The 25,890-nt window shown below is 45.1% G+C and overlaps 1 protein-coding gene across 1 annotated transcript; it reads right to left on the bottom strand.

Moving 5' to 3' along the window:
* Window positions 1–2,481: 2,481 nt before the first annotated feature.
* On the bottom strand, window positions 2,482–20,834 carry LOC147886750 (fruit protein pKIWI502-like). The gene is made up of 4 exons (XM_087395998.1): window positions 20,135–20,834; window positions 19,773–20,028; window positions 19,345–19,574; window positions 2,482–2,964 (listed from the first exon to the last, which is right to left on the bottom strand). Exons 1-4 carry the CDS (start codon window positions 20,516–20,518, stop codon window positions 2,719–2,721), a joined length of 1,116 nt encoding a protein of 371 aa, XP_087252124.1. The 5' UTR covers window positions 20,519–20,834; the 3' UTR covers window positions 2,482–2,718.
* Between the last annotated feature and the right edge of the window lie 5,056 nt (window positions 20,835–25,890).

The following is a 25,890-nucleotide window of genomic DNA, read 5'->3' as shown; positions in this document are numbered from 1 at the left end:
AAAATTCTTAATCCATTTTGCAATCTACTCAGTCTAGCCGCTTTGAATAAAGTTCTGGCATCGCACATTACATCCTTTGCTGGCAATTGTTCTTTCGTCAAAGAGGGGACTGACCCTTGCAGGCTTGTATATTCAGTGGCACATAAAAGGAAGCACGCATAGCATTGTTTGAAGCTATGAGCCACTGGCACTCACCACCCTTCTTCCTTCGCTTGCTCCAACAAAATTCCTCCTATGCCATCTTTTCAGCTACCACAATATCCGTGTCTCCTCCATTTCATCCCAAGCCACGACGCATTCCTCGGAAGCTATCATTTCCTGCACAAACGTCTTTAGCGTCGAAAATGCTGACCTCCAACCTTCTTGTTCATCCCCTCGTATTTGGTGGGGGCTTTTGGTATGCAGCAAAGACTGTGGAAAGTGGATGACGGCAAGGGGAGGTAAGGGTGAGGGAGGGGGATGGACGGCGAGGGAGTCTGGTAAATTGGGAGAAAAGAAGGGAGGAGGTAGGGGGACAAAGAGAAGGTGAAGCTGGAGCTGCTGCTGCTGCTACAGCCGTGTGAAGGAGGAGCGCATAGCTTCGAAGCCAGCCTAGACCATGAACTACAAGATGATAACGAAGAAGATGAGAGCGAGGAGGGTGAGCACCACAAAGAGGAGCGAACGAATGGTTCCCTCTGAGGGCCATAGCCGACAGAAATTACAGCTCTCGAGTCAAGCAGCCACTCCATATCTCCATGGCACATGCCAATTTCTTGAATCACGGCGATGGAGAGATCTTTTGATCTTGAGCTTCCTGTAGCACCAATCCTGTCACCCAGAAACGCTTTGATTTTCTTGACCATTGGATACCTTGTGGCCAAGTCAGGCGACGCACAAGATAGAAGATAGCTCCTAGAGCGAGCCATGGATGTCTATCTCCAGACGGCATTCTACAAAATTTTCAGAAACAAAGGTAAGATCTATCTATCTGCAGCTATGGTTGTTCCCTTTGCCCTCTTTTATCTACCTCAAGGTTTCACCAATCAGGCTTTTGCCTTGCTCTGCACAGTTCTCTTTTGACATCTTCTCTATGCCTTGATTCTTTTTGTTGTCAGCCCCTTCTGATGAGCAGGTCTCTGAAAAATTTCGCTTTAATTGCTTTGTGTTGTGAGTCGATTGTTCTATGTTTTCAAGATCCCAGGTGACGTTGCCGCAGTTAGTCGTTCGCCGCTTCACCGTTTACGTCATATGTAGATGGACTGTGGTTTGCCCTTTGAGCTTTGCCTTACACAGGTCTTGTTTGATTGTTTCCTTGCAGGTGCAAACTATCCCTACCAATTCGTCTGTTTATTGTTACGTCAAATGGAATTCCCTTTTTGTACAGATTAGGGGAAAAGCCTTCTGACTCTGCCGATGCACTCTACCTAAGAAATCCGCTTTCACCCGCTTCTAATTTGCTGCTTCAATCTGTGTTCCGCAATGGCTCAGGATTCCAAGCTTTTGCCTGCTTTGTCTTCTATGCAACTTTCGCAGAGGCTCTCTCTTTTCTTGAGTCTGATAGAGGTAGTCTTCAAGAGACTCTAATAGTCCCGCACAGAATTTGAGTGGTGGTCTACCTTCAACCTGTGATCTGATACCATGAAAGAAAAGAGGAGACCAGAGGCTTTCTAGACTGCAGTGCCCGCCACACACAGGTAAGAATAGATGCGCACACGTGAATTGCTGCAATGGATATGCCCACCTTGGCTATTGAACCCTATATATAGCAAAACCATAACTGATGAGGTGTGGAGGTGAGGAAGGACAAGCTTCCCGGAGGCTCCTCACAGCTTCAGCCCGATCCTATGTGACACTAACACAGTTTGCCCAATCAGAATGCATCAGACAAGGTGCAAGTATTATTTGATTGGCTGTCCTATGGTGAGTGAGTGTCTGACATGTGGCAAGGCCCCAAATGGAATGGTGGCATGTGGCAACCATTTCCTTCATCAATGATGGATGTGTTATGTGGGGGCTTGCCAATCATGTGGCCCCTTAAAATCTCTAACCCCTGTCATGACATAAGATCATGGAGATCCTGACCTAGCTACCACTCTTTTTAACCTTTTATTTATCCAAACCCGAAATTACACCAGGGTAATTTAGAGGACTAAGTCCAACCCCAAAATTAGGGCTCTCCATTGTATCCTATAGAGTTGAAATGGTTCCCGCACAAACCCCTTCGCTAGCCCTACCACCTGAACACAGGATGGACCCAGAAGACACTCAAATCTAGGCTATCATTGAAAAGGTAGTACAGATGCAGTGAACAGCGTGAGCTTGTCTTTAAAAAAACTGAAACACTGGCCAAAGTTGTGATTTTTCGAACTTATTTTCTGAACGTGGAAATACAATAAGAATAACATTTAATAAAGCGCAAACTCAAAGTTTAGAAATGATATGAAAATACAAAAACTAAAAGACTCATCTTGAATAAATTGAGAAAAACCAATTTCAACTGTATACATTTAAATTTGCACAATATCATATATCTAAATAATCAGGAACATGCCCAAACTCATCCTCTAAAAACACATCCTCTAAATTTGCATAATATCATGAAGAAAACTTTCATTAAGTCAACAATGCTTCGCCCTCATGATATAGTTCTCTTTTGCGTAATGTTCTAATATCGCTCTTTCAAGGCCGGCCTTGTCCCACGGCAAGATAATGTTTGCATAAAGAAGGAAAACACTTCTAGACTTCCCATCTTATAATCTGCTTCTCTGAAATGCCTGCATCGGCAAGGAGTTGTCCAACTTCATCTCTCGAACCTTGATCTACACAAACTACTACAGCTGTAGTGTCTGGATCATACTCAATGTCATCTTCATCCCAAAGTGAGGTAAAGGACCCCACATGCCCATTCCACTCCTTGCCAGATGTTCTTTGAACTGCTGGGCGCACCTTCAGCTTCTTATTTTCCCATTTCTCAAAGAGATCCTGCAAGAAACAGCAGTGAGTCTTTGAAAAAAAGAAGAGAAACAGCAGTGTCTCTCTCTCTCTCTCTCTCTCTCTCTCTCTCTCTCTCTCTCAATCTATCTATCTATCTTGCACATGCACACACATACACAGTCATCAACTTGACAAGAAATGAACTCTGTATTTTTACATCTCGATATTAGACGAAATGTACACAGCATGCCCATTGCAGCGTTCTGCTTTCTCTGATCTAAATTATGCACCCGAATATTTGCAAAACATGCTTAATGTGCAAGAAGTATCATTGAAGAAAGTTGCAGCCCCTCTTCTCAGCCCGGCCCTCCTGTCAGCCCCCTTGCTCTCAGCTCCTCTTCCTCTTCTCAGCCCCCTCCTCTAGGCTCTCAGCCCCTCTTCCCTCTTCTCAGCTCACTCCTCTCAGCTACCCTCAAGGCTCAGCTCCTCCTCTTCCCCTTTCTCTTTCGCATTTCTCTCCCTTTCCCCCTTGCTTTGCTGCAAATTTTCCAGCCCCTCTCCTCCGTTTTGTTTCCCGTTGCCCTATCTCCTCACAGCCCTCCCTTAGCCTGGCCCTCCTCTCAGCCCCTCCTCTAGGCTCTCAGCCCCTCTTCCTCTTCTCAGCTCTTCCCTACTCAACTCTTTGGTTTCCCAACAATCTCTCTCTCTCTCTCTCTCTCTCTCTCTCTCTCTCTCTCGCTCGCTCGCTCGCTCTCATCGTACCTGATGTACAGTCCCACCATACCTGCCATACGGTCCCGTTGTACTTGCCATAAAAGCCCCGTATAGTCCCGTCATACCTGCCTCTCAGTACATTGTTAGCCTCTCTGTACAGTCGTCAGCTTCTCCACACAGTCCTGTCGTATCTGCTGTACAGTCCCGTTAGTCGTACCTCTGTCAGACATTCTCTCCCCATAGTACGTCTCCATATGCATTGACACGCTAGAAGAACTTGTAAAAGAAGCTATGTCAACAGAAGACATACATGGGAGTCAAGCAAGGCTGATTGAAGCAATCTCGGGGACTATCGACTGCATTTCAAAGTAACATGGGAGTCAAGCAAGGCTGCCCACTCTCACCCACTTTATTTGGGATATGCATTGACAGGCTAGAAGAACTTGTAAAAGAAGCTATGTCAACAGAAGACATACAAGGCCCCAAAATAGGAGTGTGGGTAATATTGTTACTGCTATATGCAGATGATATAGTTCTTTTTGCATATGATCCCGACCACATGCACAAACTATTACAGATATTGAAGACCTTTTGTCTAGAGAGCGGGCTGCAGGTAAATGTCAACAAAACCAAAATGATGGCAGTGTGTACCATTCAGCCTTTACATCCCCCAGACATTATATTCGATGGACAGCCCCTCGAATATGTCAATACTTTTAAATACCTAGGAATTGATATTCCAGCAGATCATAGATGGTGGCAATGTGTCCAAAGAAGACTAGACACAGGCTGGGGCAAATATTATCACTTTGAAAATGACTGCAGGCACACCGACACTCGCAATTGGAAGATTCGGAACATTTTGTTTGATGCATATGTGGTTCAAACAGTACTCTATGGAGTGGAAGTATGGGGAGGCAGCATTCCCCCATCGACATGGAATGAGATCGAAAAAATGCAGAAGGCTTTCTTACGCCGCCACTTAGGTGTAAAGGCAACTACTCCATACTCGGTGCTACTATTAGAAACAGGCAGGAGACCTATCGAGTTCCATGCTTTGGTTAGAGTACTGCAATACTTAGTGGAGGTACAACAAATGCAAACAGATAGATTACCTCACAGGGCATGGATGGCCAGCATGAAACTTCAAAAGAACCATAAGAGTAAGATCATTTGCACAGGATGGGGGACAGATAGAAGGAAGTGGTTCAGCAGATGGAATGTAGACTCATACCTGACTATGCCACCCGCAAGAATTGATATCCAAGAGTTTCAGATGTCCCTACTGAGCACTCTACAGACTCAATGGCTAACAACAAAGAAGAGGGTGAAGCTGGAGTATTACCAAGATCACATCAACCCCACATGTTGGTCCACATATATGACAAAAGAGGCCCCTGCTCAGGCATACATTAGCACTTCCATCCCCTTGCTCTATTGCAGAAATATTGCTAGATTCCGGACTAGATCTCACATGCTTGCAATTGAGAAGGGAGCGTGGTTGAATCTTCCGCGACATGCCAGAATATGCAGATTTTGTGACTCTCAAACAGTGGAGACAGAGGCACATATAGCTCTGCAGTGTCCCAGTTATGCACACATTACGGAGGACTACCGGAAGTTACTCGGAGACTCCACACAGTTAACATCAGTCCTTTCCACTGCCTCGCCGGCAGCATTAGGATCTTTTGTTACCCGCCTCTTTTTGTACCGTCAAGAACTTGAAAATTCTTGACCCCTCCACACTGGAGGAGACTTTTCTTGTACACCATTCGGGTCCCATGGGTCGTTTTCGGCCCCCCGTGGACGATAATAATTTCTACTTCTACTTCTACTTCCATAGAGTCCTTTCCCTTTCCCTCACCCAAGGCTGAGCTGAGCCCTTTGGCTTAGCTTGGGGGTTAGCGTCAACAAAAGGGCACATCAAAGTTTGCACAGGCCATTATGGAACTCTCGAAGATGAAGACCTTCGCCTCTACACTGATTAGAAAGCCCTCCTACTCTCACGTTGCAGCCTGTATATCAACACCCAGCCCCTATGCATTGCACTACAAGCAGAGGATTGGATCTGATCCATAAGAGAAAATATACTTTCTACAGCAAGTGAGAGACTCAAGCTTATGGTTGCAGCTCTTGGAAGAAAGGTGAAGGAGATGGAGAGCAAAGGCAATCAAGAAATTATTGCAAAGGTTATGGAAAAATACAACACATCTCCAGTAATGCCAATAGTTGTCTCCACGGTTGAAGAAATGATCACCACTCAAGTAAGCTCAGCCAAGAAAGAGATGGCTATTCTAACCAACAACAAAATCAACAAAGCAGATCTATATACGGAGGTAAAAGAGCAGGAAGCTATAGCAAAAAACAAGAAGAGAATGTGCATAGGGGGGATGCCAGAGGATTGTATGGGCTATCCTGCAGATGATCTTACGGAGGGATACATAGTAGAAGAGAAGATCACAAGTCTCAAGGAGATACCACAAATAGAATGGGATGAAATGGACATTAGTTGGATCTCTCAAAAGGGAACACAAGTACAAGTTGAGTTCACAGAGAGGGCAGGTAGAGTCAAGATTCTCCGACAGACAAACAAATTGAAAGGCACATGGGTGTGGATATCTGAGGAGCTTACCCCGAATCAGCTCAAACAAAGGAATATTGAACTTACTAAAGTGAAGGATGCACGCAAAGATGGAAAATGGGCAGTATATAGGGATGGACAAGCCTTGATCCGTGATTTCAAATCTAAACCCAAAGACTCTCAGTCTTAAACTGATGTTGCTCAAGCCGTTTTTCTTTTCTAAGATAAAACTAGTAGCTACTTATGCATCTAAATAAACTGGGGCTGAGCTGATATACTTCCCCAAAGACTCTCAGTCTCTAATTGATGTTGATGATTTTGGTGTGTGTTTTTTTTGTCCCATAGACCCGCAAGGTCTCCTGTGGATGTTAATATATCATTCTTTCTTTCTTTCTTCAGTTACCCTGAAGACTCAGCCCCCCTCCTCTCCCCCTCTCTCTTTCACATTTCTCTCCCTCTCTCTCTTGTTTTGCTGCAAACTTTCCAGCCCTTCGCTTCCTTTTACTGCATATTTTTGCAGCTCCCTACGTCTTCCTCCCCCCCTCTCTTTTATCCTCATCATCGACTTCTTCAATATCCACATAGCATTGACACCGACCATAAGACTCCTTGGTGGGAGGACATTGATTCCCTTATGAAGTAAGGCAAGGCAAAAGGATGAGCTGGAACTGCCACTTTTGTAAAGCAAAGAGTGAGGCATAGACTGAGTGAGGCTCAACGCATCTATTGGAAAAGTCACCTCCCCATCTCTAAGCCCCCAGATGAGGAGAGCATGGGGGAGGTGTACTTGGGGGTGCCACATAGGCAGCACATTGGCTGCCGTGTGGGCAGTATACAAACACAAAAAGGAAAGAACAAGATGGGGCTTGTGCTGCCTACCATGTGGGCAGCACTCGGGAGAAGGTACCTATCAAGGTGGAGCCACCATGCTGGACAGAAGATGTATGGATTTGCAATGTGTCGGTCTGGAACTGGCTGGAGAAGATCTGTACAAAAATCAATGCTGACATCAGCAGTACGGATGACAGGGGCAAGCAGTTGATGTCAGCGGCAAGCAGTACGGATCTGTACGGCACATTTATGAGAAGATGTGATTGCGTGGAACAGTCCCGGGAGCTTGCAAGATATGTATGGGGCATATGCGCCTGTTGTACAGGTGCCTGCAAGGACTTATATTGAGCTGCAGCAGAGTTCTTGGAGCAGGAGCAGGACGAGACAGAAGGCGGGACTGATGGTGCTGAAAGGTGCCTGTTCGGATCAGAGTTAGGCCAGGGAAATGGCCTGGAGCAGGTTGGTACAGGGGCACGAAAGCCATGGCCATTGGCCGCCTGCTACCTGGCCAAGTGGGACCTGCGAGGTATAAAAAAGAGTGCCTGCCAGGTCGGTTAAAAGACCAAGGGGGTGTGATTGGCTGGGTCGGTCCATGTAGACCCCAATTCGCCATTTTGGGGGCCCCTATAAGAGGGAGCCATTGGAGGCTTACGATTCATCCATCAGAGCAACTCTCCAGGGATCCAAAGGAGGAGTAGATTGGAGCTACAAGGAGCCTGACTAAAGGACCAGATCAGGGACAAAGGAGGTGGTTTTTGGTAGCAAACAAAGAGCCCACAGAGATCATCACCCTTGGCTGTCTTCCAGGGCAGCAAGGAGTACAGCAGTCAGAAGGATCTTGGGCCTCACCATTGCCTGCACATCAGGGCAGCAAGGAGGTCAAGTCTTCTAGGCGTTCACTGCCTCATAGGTGGCTGTCTAGGAGGGATAGCTTGGAGGTGTGTTTGTAGGGCATGGCAACGAGGCCCACCTAAGCTCATAGGGAGCACGCAGGCCGAGTGGTTTTAGAGTGACACGGAGGTAGGAGAACAATTGTTCGTTGCGGCACAAGGATCCACATCTAGGTAGCGCTTTGCTACAAATGCATGAGACACTGGGCATACATTTTGTATTGAGTATGGTGTGGATGGAAATATAAGTTTTAATGGTTCTGCATCTCTCATGTGTTGAGGGGGACATGGGAGATTTCAACGGGCAAAACGTTAAAGGCTCAACTGACCGTGACTCCAACCAGAGCGAGTGCACCGGCGGTGAGTATACCGGCAAATGCTATTTTAGTAAGAGCCTGCAAACGCGTGATGTAGAGACCTTGGCCATTATTGTTGGCACCACGCCAGTTGCAGTGCTTCCTCGCATTCAGACGGAGGACACTTCCTTCGAGGCATGCACCACATTGAGGGACAGGTATGAGTTGAACAACAAAGCAAGGATTCTTGACTGCAAGACAAAGCTCTATGGCATGAGCATGGCTGAAGGAAATTTGGTACAGGATCACATCACCGAGATGAAGGTGGTGAGGGATCAGCTAAAAGCAGTTGGGCAAAGGATGGATTCGACCGAGATGGCTAAACTATTCCGAGGGGCTACAATAGCTTCGTGACCATGATGATTACAGGACGGAGGATGGCACAGTTACATTTGAGGAGCTGGTACCATTGCTTTTGCAAAAAGAGGCTCGAGAGAAGAAATAGGACGATGGATCTGGTAGTGGTGAGGACAAAGCCCCTATAGCTCAGGACGGGAGCAAAGGCAAGGGAAAGGGTAAGCCTAGCAAAGGCAAGCCCAAGAAGGACAAATCTGATGATTAAGAGGGATGAAGGAAACAAGAAGAGGAAAAAGAAGTGCTCCTATTGTGATAAGCCATAGATATATATATATATATATATATATATATATATATACCTTTGTAAGACTAGAATATGTCCAATCATACAAATTTAGATTTTTTGTTGTTCTAAAGTCCGAAAATCTAACAGAAAATAAAGAGAAAACGAAAGAGAAGACAAAAGAAGGAACAAAAACTTTTTTGAAAAACAAAAGGAAGACATACTTAGCAAGCAAAGCAACACTTATGTCATGTCGTCATCAGTCCCAAGCATAAGCAGCTATACTGGGTTTCTAAAGACCTGTGGAACCTAGTGCTTACGAAAATACATCAAATAAACAAAAGAGAAAGAAAACCAAAAATAAAGAAGGAAGAAGGTGACTAAGCAAAAATAAACAAGCAAATCAAGAAACAAAATCTCCCAAAAAATAAGCCAGGTCATTTTACGAAGGACCGCAGAAAGAAGAAGGCGGATCAAAAGAACAAGTGATGTAGCCCCGGTGTCACAATGAGGATGTCTGACATTAAGAGATGGTTAGATGTGGAGTCACACACTTTTGTGAAGGTGAAAGACTGTGATGAGCACTTGGATTCATCTAGGCCATTGGCTGGTATTATTGACACGAGGGAGGATTTCTTGATAGGACCTATGAATTCAAAGTTAGATGGATGCCGTGGGTTAAGAGGGGGACATTACAGGACTCCATATGGAAGCTATGGTTAGATGAGATGAGGAATCAGGCAATTTTGTGAAGGTGAAGGACAGTGATGAGTGCTTGGATTCATCTAGGCACTTGGCTGGTATTATTGACACGAGGGAGGATTTTTTGATAGGACCAGAGTCACATGGATGCCGTGGGTTAGACGGGGACATTACAAGACTACACATAGAAGCTGACGGTCCAGCTAATCTGGACATTTTCTTGAGAATTAATTTCTGGAGATTGCTGTTTGATTGCAGACCTTGCTAGATGGACAGCCGCTTGAAACAAACCCTTAGAGCATGGTGCCTGGAAGACTCTCCAGGCTATTCACCTGTCATGAGGGGTGTCATGTGCACGGATTGGTATCTGACGTGTACTAGTTACACAGAACTAGCTCAGGTTAGCCTGGGGAGGCTTAGAGCTAGGTAGGCTTGATTCTCGGGTTGAGTGGCAAGGGTACGAACTATTTATAGGTCTTCGCTATTTTTGGCACCAGGGCCCGAGTCTATAAAAGAGGCCCAGGGGGTTCAGTTCTCAGTGTGCAGTTGGGAGCAAGTCTCGTTCCCAGGTGCTAGGTCTGATCCTGGATTGTGTCGCGGACGCGCGCCTGCATCTTAGCGTAGCCCAAGGCCCAGTGGCAGATCCAGGGCTTCACAGCGCCACCTGGTGGTATGGGACACCAGGCTGGTTTGGATCTGATTGGGAGTTCGTGCCAGTAGCTCAGCTCGTGGCTCGGAGGGGACATCTTCTGATTCGGGATCTTATCCCGTAGATGTCACGGTTGGGTGGTGAGCAGCCTGCTCAGTTCTGATGTTGTGTGTGGTTATTTTGCAGATCAGGGGATTCAGGAGTGCTGGGACGTGTCAGTTGGTATCAGAGCCAACTCCTGAGGTAGGAATTTCTGATGCGAGAATTTTGACGGATTTATCTTCCAGGTATGCCCTAAAATTCGAGATTTCCTGCTGCGTTTTTGCTGTCTACCTGGGGTAGAAGGGGTGAAGAAATATCTGGAAAAGGAAGAAGAAGAGGAGTGAAATAGAATCGAAATTTCTGAAGGCTACGGAGAGAAGTTTTGAGGGAGGAGAAGGAGAGCAGAAAAGAAGGAGAGAAGTGCAGGAAATAGACAGCCAGGGAGTAGGGGATCCGGAGCTTAGGAAGGGGCGCTGTAGGCGAGGCAGTGTGGCGGGACAGCCTGTGTAAAAGGCTGTCCACAGCCAGCGCAGCAGGCTGTCCACAGCCTGCGCCTAGGGCTGCGTGCAGCCTGCGCTGAAACAGGGTGTTTTTTTCGAAAAAAAAGCACCCCTCCAAAGTTGGAGGGGCTCAGGTGCTTTTTTCGAAAAAGCACCCCTCCAAAGCTGGAGGGGCTTAGCCTTTTTTGGAAGCCTAGCTTCCAAATCAGGCAGCCCTGCACCCTATATAGGTGGGGGCTGGGTGCTAGGCTACCCACAAGCAGCCCCAAGATTCGAGCAGTTACCTCGAGTTTCGTGCCAGCCAGCCTCGCCCTTCAGCCTGCGCCCTGTTTCGATCAGCTCCCCTGCATCAGTCCTTGCCTGCGTCAGCCCTGCACAGCTCCCAAAGCTTCCGTACCAGCTCGTAAAGCCCCAGCGACAGCCGTACAGCCTGTACGGACTGTCCTGCCTGCTTCTGTACCAGCTGCTGTACCGAACAGCAGCTGCGCCAGCATCTGCAGCTACCGTACGGCCTGCGTCAGCAGCCGTACAGGCCACGTCAGCAGTCCGCACAGCTCCTATTGCAGCCTGCGCATCCGGTTAGTAGGTTCGGGGAGGCACCAGGACTCGTGGTCTTCCGATTTACCAGATTTCAGCATCTCCTTCCGTCAGCTTCATCTGGGACGGTTTTCTTCTGTTCCATCTCCCTCCGTGCTTCGTTTCAGTCAGTTATTTCTCTCCGTTTGTAATCAAAACAGATTTCAGCCATGTCTGATGCTCCAAATCCCGAGTTCACTATGGGAGAGCAGGAATTAGATTACACTCCAGTGGGAGAGGATGATCAGGGTCTCTATGACGACCTGATAACTAAGAAAGCCTTCGGTGAGTTCACGACTGCTCTTGATGGTAAATTTGAGCAGGTCAATGCTAATCAATCGGGGTTGACACAGCAACTCCAAGGGATACAAGCAACTTTGACTCTTCTGGCTAGCACGGTTCAGGCACTCACGCATGTGGATGCCATGGCCTCCGTGCTAGGCCCGAATATCACTCCGGATCCCTTTCCAGGTGACCAAAAATCAAGAACAAAGGAGGTGGTTGACACTTGGTTACACAAGTGGCAAGAACATTTCCAATTTCACCCCTATCCAGACGAGAAGAAAATTCAGCTTGCAGCAGGGTTTATGTCAGGTAAAGCCTTGCTTTGGTGGAAAGAACTTCAGCCTAAGCCTGATACTTGGACAGAATTTTAGGGTATCTTCAGGAAGGAGTTCCTGAAGAAGGAAGATGACTACGATATCGTCGGCAAGCTCAAGGCCCTCTATATGTCAAAATTGAATTTAACTTTTGAAGTTTATCTTCAAAGATTTAGGGATCTGCAAACCAGGGCCACTAAAATGGATCCTGTAACCTTGTTAGGTTTTTTCGTGGATGGTTTGCCAGACTCCTATAAGTTACAGATTAAGAATAACAAGTGCACAACATTGCAGGAGGCCATGACATATGCGCGCATATATGATGATACCATGGCCAGTACCAAGGCAACCACAGTTACCGAGACGAGCGGAAAGAACAAACGCAAGTTCTTTCAGCATGCAACTGGTATTGGGGAGACGAAGTCTACGGACAACGCCTCCAGGAAAAGCTTAACTCCTGCGAAGAATGGTAAGGCCCGTTTCCTTCGCACTCTCAGGCTCAAGAAAGAGGGCCGGTGTTTTTATTGCGAGGAGCGGGGCCACACGAAGAATAAGTGTCCTAAGCGGAAGAACCAAAAATTGGTGCTAGGACCGAAGCTCGAGGCGGGTCCACGCACCGCAGCCAAGGGAGCCAACCAGGTTACGATGACAGGTATTTCAGTAAATGTCATTACCTGCCCCCTTTCTTGCAATTGTACCTTTAATACTTTGTTGTTTGGTTCCCATGATCTTTTCCGAGTTTATGGAGCAGTTAGGGACCAACAGGTTCACATTCTCTTTGATCCGGGCAGCTCTCACAATTTTGTTAATTACAAATTTGTGCAGAAGATGGGGCTGTCCACAGTACCTAGCGACCACACCTACGAGGTGCAGCTTCCAGCCGGGAAGCAGTTTTGGGATCGCAAGGTTGAAGCGCTTCCCATCCGGATTCAAGCCTACACGGGAGCTCTCACATGTTATGTTATGCATCTAGAGCATGTAGACTTGCTGATCGGGATAGAGTGGTTTAAAACCCACAATATCCAGATTGGATGGACGGAGCATACGCTTTCTTTTGTAGACAAGGACACCCAATTTTGTATTCAGTGTGATAAGATTCCCCCTTCTCAGGAACCTATTGTATCTGCGATGCAGCTTCGGAATATATTAAACAATTCTCATTATGATGTCTATCAGTGTGTTTTGATTCCACTTTCTTCATTTGTTGTTTCGGTCATTAACAAGAATGAATTAAGTGTGTTTGAACACCGAGAATTGAGAATGTTGTTAGATAATTATAAAGACGTATTCCCAGCTCAACTGCCGGAAGGTTTACCTCCAGAAAGGGCAGTAGATCATCGCATAGACTTAGTCCCAGGGGCTCAACCTATCAGTGTACCACCTTATAGGATGAGCCAGGTAGAGGAGGACGAGTTAGCTACCCAGCTTCAGGATTACCTGAATATGGGCTATATCTGCCCAAGTAAATCACCTTGGGGTGCACCTGTCCTCTTAAGAAAGAAGAAAGATTCTTCTTGGAGAATGTGTATAGATTATAAACGATTAAATAAAGTTACGATTAAGAACCGCTATCCTTTACCTCGTTCTGATGATTTGATAGACCGTTTGGCCGGAGCGAAGTATTTCACTAAGATTGATTTGCGCACGGGTTATCACCAAATCCGTATCTATGCTAAACACATAGATAGGACCGCATTCCGGACTAGGTATGGTCATTACGAGTTCCTCGTATTACCTTTTGGTTTGACCAATGCTCCTGCTACTTTTCAGCAGATGATGAACGATTTGTTCAGAGATTATCTGGGCAAATTTGTTGTCGTGTTCTTAGATGATATCTTGGTATATAGTAAAACGCTTGAGGATCATATAGGACACCTCCGGGTCGTCTTACTTGTTCTAAGACAGCATAAGCTTTATGCCAAGATGAGTAAATGTGACTTCTTTATGAAGGAGATCATTTACTTAGGACACAAGATTTCTTCTGAAGGTATTAGCATTGATCTGGATCGTATCCAGAAGGTTTTAGAATGGCCTATCCCTCAGACTGTGAAACAACTTCGTTCTTTCCTAGGATTTACGGTATTTCTTCGGAAGTCAGTGCGTGATTATTCACATATCACGGCACCCTTGACCAACATATTGAAAGGTCGTGGACGCAAGTCTACTCAGCCGATCTCTTGGAATGATGCAATGAACAAGGCTTTTGAAACCTTGAAGTTTTCTATCAAGGAAGCACCCGTTCTTGCATTACCCGATCCTACCCGGCCTTATGTTTTAGAGGCCGATGCGAGTGATTATGCGATTGGGGCAGCTCTATTCCAAGAGGGCAGACCTGTAGCTTTTGAGAGTAAGAAGCTAGACGACACCCAGTATCGTTGGCCCACACTTGAGAAGGAACTTTATGCTGTAGTGTATGCTCTCAAGGTTTGGAGACACTACTTGTTTGGTTCAAAGTTCCTTGTATTGACTGATCACCAGTCAATTAAGTATGTGTGTGATGGATCAGAATTGAGAGGAAGGAAAGCTAGATGGGCAGAGCTAATGCAGGATTTTGATTTCGAAATACGTTATCGTAAGGGTTCGTTGAATAGTGTGGCGGATGCCTTAAGTCGAGTTAAGTTTGTAAATGCTTTGTCATTTACGGAAATATCCTCAGACCTATTTCAATCCTTGAGAGGGCTATATGCAACTGATAGTCATTTCAGTTCTTATTGGCAGAGAGTCCAGGATGGGAGCTCCATGGTTGACCAGGACTCAGGGATTGTGCCACCTAGGATACAGGCGGCGGGAGGTCAGTGGATGATTAGGAACGGCTTGCTGTTCCGAAATGAAAAGATTTGTGTGCCTGATGTTCTGGACCTTAAATCCAAGATTCTCTGGGAGTGTCATGATGCTCCTAGTGCGGGACATCCAGGTATACATAGGACTCTGTCTCTTGTGAAGCATACCTTTTATTGGCCTAAGATGCGTGCATTTATAGAGAACTATGTAGTAGGTTGCCGGGTTTGTCAGGTTACTAAGGCTGAACGCCTTAGAAGCGCGGGCTTATTACAGCCTTTACAGATTGCGGGTAATAAATGGGAAAGTATTTCCATGGATTTTATTACTGGTTTGCCTCGAACGCGCAAGGGTCATGACTCTATTTGGGTCATAGTCGACCGTTTGACAAAAATGGCTAGATTCTTACCTACAAGAACAACTATTTCAGCTGTTCAGTTGGCTCACGAGTTTGTGGACCATTTGTTCAAGCTGTATGGTTTGCCATCTGACATAGTCAGTGACAGGGACTCAAAGTTTACAAGTAACTTCTGGACACTTGTATTTGAGAAGTTGGAAACTACTCTAAGTATGAGTTCCTCGGATCATGCACAATCTGATGGCAGTACAGAAAAGGTCAACCAGTTGGTTGAAGACATGCTTCGGGCATATGTATCTAAGAGACAGTCTTCATGGGAAGATTATCTACCCATGATTGAATTTGCTTACAACAGTGCAAAGCATTCTAGTACAGGTTATAGTCCTTTTATGCTTATGTACGGGTTTCAACCTAAGTCACCAGTTATGGTAGGATTAACAGGGATTCAAAATGATGCTGCTAAGAACTTCTTGCAAGACATGCAGGAAATGTTGCAGTTTGCCAAAGAGTCTATTAGAAGTGCCCAAGATCGGGACAGATTTTATGCTAATAGACATCGTTCACCCAGAGAGTTCTCTGAAGGAACGATGGTATATTTGAGAATTCCTAAGGAATCCAAGAGCCTAAGTACTGGTTTGGTTCCGAAATTATCCCCCAGATACTGTGGCCCATTCAAGGTCATCAAAAGAATTGGACCAGTTGCATATCGACTAGAATTGCCTCCTGATGTTAAAGTACATCCAGTCTTTCATGTCAGTAGACTGAAAGAAGTATTGGGTGCAGATGATCAACTTGTTTCTCCTCATGAGATTATAGAAGTTACAGATTTGACTTTTATTCCTCACGAACCTGAATCTATTCTTGAATTCCGTGAAAGACAGATTCGAAATCGTACTATCACGGAATACAAGATTAAGTGGAAGGATCGTGTTGAGGAGGATGCAACATGGGAGACATTACAAAACCTCCAAAAACATTTCCCGATTTCTTAGCGAACTCAGGAGTGAGTTCTTAGAGGAGGGGGAGTATGTCATGTGCACGGATTGGTATCTGACGTGTACTAGTTACACAAAACTAGCTCAGGTTAGCCTGGGGAGGCTTAGAGCTAGGCAGGCTTGATTCTCGGGTTGAGTGGCAAGGGTACGAACTATTTATAGGTCTTCGCTATTTTTGGCGCCGGGGCCCGAGTCTATAAAAGAGGCCCAGGGGGTTCAGTTCTCAGTGTGCAGTTGGGAGCAAGTCTCGTTCCCAGGTGCTAGGTCTGATCCTGGATTGTGTCGCGGACGCGCGCCTGCATCTTAGCGTAGCCCAAGGCCCAGTGGCAGATCCAGAGCTTCACAGCGCCACCTGGTGGTATGGGACACCAAGCTGGTTTGGATCTGATTGGGAGTTCGTGCCAGTAGCTCAGCTCGTGGCTCGGAGGGGACATCTTCTGATTCGGGATCTTATCCCGTAGATGTCACGGTTGGGTGGTGAGCAGCCTGCTCAGTTCTGATGTTGTGTGTGGTTATTTTGCAGATCAGGGGTTTCAGGAGTGCTGGGATGTGTCAAGGGGGACAACTGGAAGATATGGACAACTGGATTGCTCAAGTTCGACAATGGGAACGTGACTTGAAGGAGGTGGTGTCATCTGGTGCTACCAATCATGGACTTGTGTACCACGGCGGGTTTGAATGAGCAGAAGCCACTGGTTGAAACACCAAGAATCAACATAGATACCACAATGGTCCAGAGGGCTTTGACATCGGAGCTGATGGATCATCTTCATCGATGCTGGGATCACGCCAAGAGGGGTGTTGGAAAAGTCACCTTCCCATCCGTAAGCCCCCATATGAGTGTGGGGGAGGTGTACTTGGGGGTGATGTGGCTGCCACATGGGCAGCATAATTGCTGCCATGTGGGCAGCATACAAACACCATTGTATACTGCCCACATGGCAAGGTGGAGCCACCATGGTAGACTGATGATGTACAGATTTGCCACGTGTAGACTGGGATTGACTGTGGAGAAAATCTGCACATGAGGATGCTGACGTCAGCAGTATGGATAACAGGGGCAAGCCGTACGGATCTGTACGGCACGTTTATGAGAAGCTCTTATTGTGTGGCATGGCTGGAACAGTCCCGGGACCCTAGAGAAGACATGTATGGGGGCCAGGGCAGATGCGTCTGTTGTACGGGTGTCTGCAAGGACTTGTATAGAGCTGCAGTAGGAACCTACTCCAAGGATGAGGACCAGACAGAAGGCAAGACTGATGGTGCTGAAAGACACCTATTTTGAGCAAAGTCTAGGCCAGGCAAATGGCCTCGGGGCAGGGACAAGAAAGCCAATGGCTGCCTGCCACGTGGCCAGGCAGGACCTGCAAGGCCTCAAAAACAGTGCCCCTCAGGTCGGTTTATAGACCTGAGGGACACTGATGGTGCTTGACAGAGCTGAGGGACATTGAGGGTTCTTGGAGCAGGACCAGGACCAGGACCAGACTGAAGGCAGAATTGATGGTACTGAAAGGCACCTGTTTGGAGCAAAGTTTAGGCTAGGGAAATGGCCTGGAGCAGGTCGAAGCCGGGGCAGGAAAGCTTGGTCCAATGGATGCCCTATACATTGAATGCCCATCCATCAGAGTAACTCTTCAGGGATCCAAAGAAGGAGCAGATAAGAGCTACAAGGAGCCTACCTCAGGGACAAAGGGGTTGGCTGTTGGTAGCAGACAAAGAGCCCGCAGAGATCATCAACATTGGCTGTCTTCCAGGTGACTTTAAAATGGATGGCAATCAGCAATCAAAGATAGATTCCATTTAGAGAAATAAAACTTGGGACATTGTTGGGGAGCCACAGAAGAGGAAAGTCATCGACATCAACTGAATATATAAGGCTAAGTATACTCTGATGGCACTCTGGATAGGCAAAAGAGTATGCTCAAGATGAGCTTCTGGATATTGATAAGACTTTTGCTCCCACAGCCCACATGACAACCATTCGGATGTTGTCGTCTTTGGCAGCCACATCATGGATAGCCACTATTGTCGATTGGCATGAAGTCCACATTTCTCAACGGGGAGTTAGAGGAGGTATATGCTGAGCATCCTCCACTCTCTGAGGTTAAGGGGAAGACGTTGGCACGTAAGTTGAAGAAGGCATCGTACGTGCTGAAACAAGACCCAAGAGCTTGGTATTATAAGATTGATCAATTCTTCACCACTATTTGGCTTAGTTGGAGCTCTTCAAATGCCAACCTCTACACATTGGTGCAAGATGGCTTATATCAATGAGAATCATCTTAGTGGCATAAGAGCTATACAAGTCATGCTTCTAGGATGAGTTTGAGATGAGAGATCTGGAAAGCTTCATTACTAGAGGACAGCTTGGGATCTGTCTCAACCAGCAAAGGTATTGCTTGGAGCTTTTGGAAAGATTCCAAATGACAAACAGCAATCCAGCACAGCAATTACTTCGATGGATCCAGTGAGCAAGCTGTCAAGAGATGATCCTTCCCCCTTGGTTGATGGAACTCTTTATCATCATTTGGTGGAATGCCTTCTTTATCTTACCAATCTACACCCATATATTTCTTTTGCAGTTGAGTCTTTGTGCAGGCCTCTCTTTGTGACCCCTAATGAGAAGCTGGCTTGAGCTGCCTGTATCAAGTGTTGATATGCTCACAAAAAAGCCACCTTCCTATCTTCACTGATCAGAATTGATCCAAAATGCCATTGTGCAGTGCAAGTCAGAATTTAGCCAATGATGTCATGAGCGAGGTGATGGCCCAAAGTTGTGACATGCATATGATGGGAGGAGTGAAGGGAACTAGAAGCATGGTCTTATCCACGATATTTGAAGTGAAGAAAACTATAGCCCATAATATTAGGATACCAACACTATAAAACAGAATTCTATACAAAAACTTTGGCGTCTCCACATACAACTGTGCTTGTGTGGTTAGTCACAGTAGGCAATTTATATCATAAGCGTGGTTGGAAGGGTGCTATTAGCAACCGAGGAGGGCCAACGCTTTACAAAAGAGTGGAAGAATAAGAGTACGAGACACAAGCGCTAAGCATCTGGTGAGAATCATGGCACGCCAAGCTTCCTATCAAACCAATAATCAAGGAAAGTTTGAACACTCCAACCAAATGCATTTCAATGGTGACTTCTTTGACCACTTAGGCACAGGTGCCCTGTTATGGGCCATGAGCAAACCCTGCCCATAGTCCTTTCTTTCTATTTTTCCTTGCTCTTTGATGTCTGTACATGGGACGTGGTAAGATCATATACCTTGTAAAGTAGAAGGGAAGGCTCTGGAGCACAGTAGAATAGACGAATATCTTCACGCATACCCAAGTTTAGACTGCCTACATCTGCATCCTTTGCCTCAACGATAGCTTTTGCAACTGATATGCCCTTTCCTGAGGTAAAGAGAAGGACTGTAGGAAAGCCAGTTAAAAATAAGATCGGTCGTAAATCCAAACCAGACTTGTCGAAAGGCCCAATTTCCACCTCGTCACCTGCACCAAGGTCAGTCAACCAGAATTCTCTTCAAGGAAGGTCGCGAGGCTTGACGTAATCTGAGCAGGGTGCATTAAGAAAAGTGAATATTTCAAAAAAAACTAAGCTCCACGAACTACGTCAAAACGAAGCACAGCTGCGAGGCGTTCAAGGGCAATGCAGTAATTGGGCCGTTGCAGCAATACATCTACACGCACCTGCTTTCAAATTGAAGAGCGTAGGAGTATCTGCTTGGAAGGCGAGAAGCTCAAGCGGAGCTATGACGGACAAAAAGTACTGGGGCTGCTTCGTCTGGCCCGCAGGAATGTCTCCCCGCATTTTGTACACAACAGGGTCATTCATTTTGTGAGAGAAAGGCGAGCAGGCCACTGCCACTTTCACAATCTCCCCGCCATTAATTTTCACTTGCGCTAGTTGTCCAGGAGCTGTGTATGCATTCTGTAAGGAAACCATCTGCGCGCACAAAACGATTGATATCATCTCTCTCTCTCTCTCTCTCTCTCTCTCTCTCTCTCTCTCCATCTATCTATCTATGTTTCTTTCTTTATTGGGTTGGTACCTCTCGGGAAATTTCGGTTTCCACTATGATCTTTCGAATTCCGGGAGCTACATCTTGCACGGTGGTGACTGTGGAGAGATGCCAATCCTGTTCCCCGCCCGTCTTTAGCTCCCGTATTGTGAAAGGTCGCGCGTCAATCTCCTCCTGCTTTATCTGGAGCCTCATCTCCTGAAATTTCTCGTCATCCACTTTTGGAGCCACGGCAAGAGCCGCAGGGGACGTGCCTTCTGCTAGAGCTTGAACGCAGCTACGAGCGGGGAACTGCAAGGCCACGAACCCCTCTCTGTGTTTACCCACAAAACTCTGCAAGGAAGGGAAATTACTTCGTTTGCAGAGATGCCCAACGTCAAGGGAAGCGAAAGCTGAGTGGGCAGGCAAAGCCATGTTGAGCAACTGAGCAAAATTTCAATGGAAGGATTGCTGAGCCGAAAGCAGCTAGGTAGGCATGTGCTGCTTCGAAATGGAGCTATGTTGTGACATCTGCAAAGATGGTTGAAGTTTGGCAAACACAGACGATGATGCTTGTGCTCTTCTCCTGGTTGAGCTCAAGGGTGACTATTACTCTTACGCAGAAAAAGCATTCTACCTTAGCTTCCAAGATGATGATGAGTTGCTACACCGGATAACGTTGAAGAGGCCTATCCTATCGCACCCAACCTTTGCGTGCTCTAGCTATTAGGGGTCAAAAATGTGAGTCATGAGAATGGTGATCCACTCTCCATCTACTCTCGCGGAGGGCCTCGGCACCATCGTGAGAATTCAACCAAATCATAGTTGTTTTAATAAATTGTGATGAAAATTGGATCACCCCAATGAACCATCGGATGGGCTAGTGGATAGCACTCTGAGCTAAGGTAGAGAAGGTTGCAGGTTTGATACCCACCTGTGGGTAGTCGAAGGAATAGCTTTGAAAGCCCCTCCTTATGCTCTTTGCCATCATCAATCGATGGCCCAGAGTAGGCAGCCGTTGATCAGCATAAACGGTGTTGTCATCACTTGGCGAGGACACACCACCAGATACTCGTCCATGGGAGAGGAGCAATGGGCAATGTGTAACATAAGTAGTGAGTATAAGTACTCATGAGCACTGCCCCCAATTGGTTCCGTCAAAGGAAAACAATTGTCAAGATGAATGAATGATTAGTTTGCAACACCTGTGATCGAAGCCCGTGTATAGGAAAGTTCGAATGATTTGTAAACTCCGTGAGAGAGAGAGAGAGAGAGTTCTTAAGAAAAGAAAGTGTGTGTGAGTGAGTGAGTGTGTGTGTGAGAGAGAGAGAAATAACCAAAATAGAAGGGGCCACATGGCGAAAAATGGTGTGGGACACTTTTTTAAGAAAAGTGTAACGATAGCTCTGCCTGGAAAGTAGTGCTAACAAATAAAGTAGACATGAAAAAAAGAAGCATTCATAGCAAGCAATTGCGCATGGCCCACATGGTGTAGTAGAGGTAAGTTTTCTATTGGTGAGTGTAGGGCTCAAACCCCTTATCATCACATGGATGGGCAGGGTATGAATAGGGGGTTGAGGCTGCCCATGCTCATATGTGCCCCCCCTTTTTGCAGGCCAAACGAAATTTCCAATGTGGCAGCGGCCATGTCAAGGCACGCCCTATTGACCACACTTGGGCAGTTTGGTGTGTACACAACCTCAACCCAACTCAAGCACTATTCTAGCGCATAGTATTGATGGGAAGGGTATGAGTAGGGAGTTGAGGCTACCCTTACTCACAGGCGCCCTCTCCTTATGCTAGTCAAACAAAATTTCCAATGTGGTGGCCACATGAGGGCACAGCCCTTTTGACCACACTTGTGCGGTTGGTGTGCACACAGCCTCACCCACGTGAGGGCACACCCCTTTTGACCACACTTGTGCAGTTGGTGTGTACAAAGCCTCAACCAAAATTTAGCTTGAATTTTGATACACTAGCAAACTATCCACCATATCGGGCCACACGATCACGATCAAAATGCATGCTCTCATGTTGAAGGCAACCATACTAAGCTAAACTAGCCTAGGACTAACTCTCGTGTGAATATGCTCTTAAGGGGACACCTAGCTATTTATCTAGCTATCTATCTATCTAATATATATTAGCATAAAAAATAGAATGCAATCCTAACACACGTCAAAAAAGTCCTTTCTCGTAGGGGTTGCTTAATGGATGCATTGAGCCCAATTTGAGCACTATTCTAGCTTAATGAAGCAAAGGTAGCATTGAGTTCAACTTAGTGAAGATCAATTTAGCAAGAAGTTAGGCTAGGCAATCCCTAGACTAGAGTAGAATACCCAATGGAAACCAACTATTGCACAAAGTTGATAAAATGTTCCTTTTTACTTGGGAAAGAATGACTTATGTGTTGGACTCAACAGTGGCACGTGATGGGCTGCCAATGGACAGAATAGGAAATGCCTTATTGAGATTTAGCTTGAGTAAGAGACTTAGCTATTTAAAACCCAAACTAATTTATCAGTGTATGTACAAATGTGGGAAAACACGATTTTAAGGCTGGTTGTAGAATTACAACTATGTATTGGGATTACGCCATTGCAATGGGTGACACATGGCAGCTTGTTGTTGAACACATTATTGTGTAGGGGATTAATCCCAACATGCCACATGGCATACCCAACGAAGGAAGGTAGGGATATAGGATATTTAGTCCTAAAGGTTGTCTTTGGTTCATCCCTTCTTTCATCACGATTTGGTGATAACCAGATCTCATATCAATCTTTGTAAAGAGCTTAATACCCTTCAATTCATCCAACTTAGTCATCCATTCTAGATATACGAAACCTATTCTTTACAGTTATTTTATTAAGGTCTTTGTAATCAATACACACCAATTGACTGGTGAAGCAAAAGGAGATTGACTATGGTAAATTCTCTATCTAGATGCTCCTTAATTTGCCTTGCCACCTCATCTCTTTCAGCCCTTAAGAGCCCTCATTTATTCATTTTGACAGTGGGTTAAGAACAATTGGATGGTCTATATGCCTCTTGGGAGGTAGGTGTTGAAAAAGTCAATAAAAACATTAGCGTATTGATGCATGTCTTGTCCTCCACAACAATTCCATTGCATCATCTATATTTGGCGAGTTGAATAGCATTAAATCCACATAATACCCTTTAGGTCTCTTGCCAACTTCTTGGTAAAATGAATGTCTTCTTAGGGGATAGAACTCCAATAGAGTTATTTGCATGAAGAAACTTCATATTCATGTTGTGCAAATCCATTGAAAACTCCCAAAAACTTCAACAATTCACAACCTTACACAATGTCAAGGGTCCCCATATCAGGGACAAACAAATCTCCAATAAAAGAATAATCTTTTGAAAGTTGTATTTGAGTGGCTTGACACATTGATTATTGATGGAATGCTCACCAATATCCACCTCAACTCTAAGACCATGCTCCAATGTTGTTGGATGTAACCTTACTTCTTGAATTGATCAAATTGTGGGTGCTCCCACTATCTACCTTGAATTGATCAAATTGTGGGTGCTCCCACTATCTACCAATATGTAGACAGGTCTGTTGTTGATATAACCCTTCAGCCTAGTTTGTGCAGCTTTAGAAGCCATTAAAGCATCTAGAGAAGCACTATATAGAACTGATTCATCCTCTACACAAGAATTTCCCTCTTTAGTCTTTGTTATCATAGAAAAAGTCATTAATAATTTCTAGAAACCATTGTTGGCAAGCTCTTTGGCTCTTTGAATGGTAGTTACCATTTGACATTAAGTCCCCCAAGCAAAACCACCTAGGCTAAATAGAGAAGAAGTCACTTCATCACCATCTTTTTCTTCATTCACACAATCATAAAATTATGAGTCTCATCGGTTCATCAAAAACTGTCTCATCATCAATCTCTAGTATCATGCCGATCATTGCCCCGAACTTGGCCTTGCATACACTTCTATGCTAGAAAGTCCATTTTTCTCCACAAAGAAGATGTCGGTTCTTCTTTTTTGTCCCCACAATACGAGCCTAAGATAGTTGATTAATCACCTTCCCTTTTTATCAGTCATGTCATCCTTTGAAGGAGGCTTGAATGAGGGCTTTACATTCTCAGCCTTGTAGGTCTTAGTATGGCCCAAATTACTACCATATATAGTAGGATACCTAGGAATACAAGGGGTTCTTAAACAAATAACTGGCCTTTTGTCATTTGAAGTGTTGACTTGGTTGATCAGTATCAATGTTCTTCTCCTTCATGTTGTACTTGGGCTTGCATCACTTCTATGCTACAGAGTCCACTTTTCGCCACAAAGAAGATGCCCGTTCTTCTTTTGTGTCCCCACAATATGAGCCTAAGATAGTTGATTAACCACCTTCTCTTTTTATCAGTCATGTCATCCTTTGAAGGAGGCTTGAATGAGGGCTTTACATCCTCATCCTTGTAGGTCTTGGTATGGCCCAAATTACTACCATATATAGTAGGATACCTAGGAATACAAGGGGTTCTTAAAGAAATAATTGGCCTTTTGTCATTTGAAGTGTTGACTTGGTTGATCAATATCAATGTTCTTCTCCTTCATGTTGTACTTAGGCTCATATAGTTCAACCCATTGTATGGCCTCTTTGAGAATGCTTGGCCTTTGGGCTGAAACATCTAAGGCAATACTAGAGTGTAGACCATGAATAAATCTGAGCATTCTGATTTTGTCATCAATACCATGGGTAAAATAAGAGAATTTCCATAACTGTCTTACATAATTGGTCCAGGGCAAAAAGAGATACGAAAGTTTGAAACATTTCCCTTTTCTACTCATCTCAAGTATTAATTATTGCACCTTCTAAAATCACCCCAAGTTCTTATGGCGAGCAAAGTATTCAAGATGAAGTGCAACAAATCAAAATTTCCCCTTATCCCCTTTTGGGTAAGTGAGAAAAGGTCCTCCATTTTACTTATCCATTCCTCTAACTCACTGGGTGAACTAGACTCTCCTTTAAACTTGGAAAGAATCATCTTTAACATTATGCCTTGATGTGAGTCTCCCTTTGACTATGAGGATGTCCCAATTGTACATATGGTGGAAAGTGAGAGATGACCTAAGATTATAAGGAAGCCCTTTATACTCATTAAGTCTCTGAGGTAGAGCCTTAGTTTCAATACTGGAGCTTTAACTTTTTGTGATGAGATTCTCTCTATGAGTTGAATCCCCAAAAATATGGTGAACCTGTGTTTTATATGCCATGTAACCCTCAGATTCAGTTCTATGCACTAGTTCATCATTAGAATCAAAATCCCTTCATGTATTTGACTTTTCTTAAGGTAATGAAACCCTTTATTCATTTTACAACCCTAGATCGATTCTCTAATCATTAAGGTTGAGTTCATACATCAAATCCTTAAATTTTGTGAGCATAGGATCTAAACAATTCCCTCACAATTCCTAATTGATTACTCTTGACATGATTTGTTATGATCTTGACTGCAGCCTCAATAATAACAAATTTGTTGGCCTTAGGCACTTTGAATAGAACCTCCAACCTACCAATACAGGTCAATGCCCATCGAAAGCTTTTGTTTCTCCGATTGGAGGAGAACGAGACTGTTCCCGACTTCCTTGATTATTGGCAGGGATGAAAATTGATTAAAATAGTTTGATCAATACCAAATATCCACTTGAATAGATGAAACTATAGTAGAAGTAGATACCTAGTTGAGGAACAGCTGTTGGAGCTCTTTTAACCTAAAAATTGTAGGTGATTATACAAAAACCAATTGGTAGAATACTTTTTATACGAC

This window comes from Dipteris shenzhenensis, chromosome 24, assembly GCF_047967505.1.
Source record: "Dipteris shenzhenensis isolate YYH24624 ecotype China chromosome 24, Dip_SZ_1.0, whole genome shotgun sequence".
In the NCBI taxonomy this organism is placed as follows: Eukaryota; Viridiplantae; Streptophyta; class Polypodiopsida; order Gleicheniales; family Dipteridaceae; genus Dipteris; species Dipteris shenzhenensis.
The sequence above is the reverse complement of the archived record's forward strand: the minus strand, read 5'-3'. Positions and strand labels throughout refer to the sequence as shown.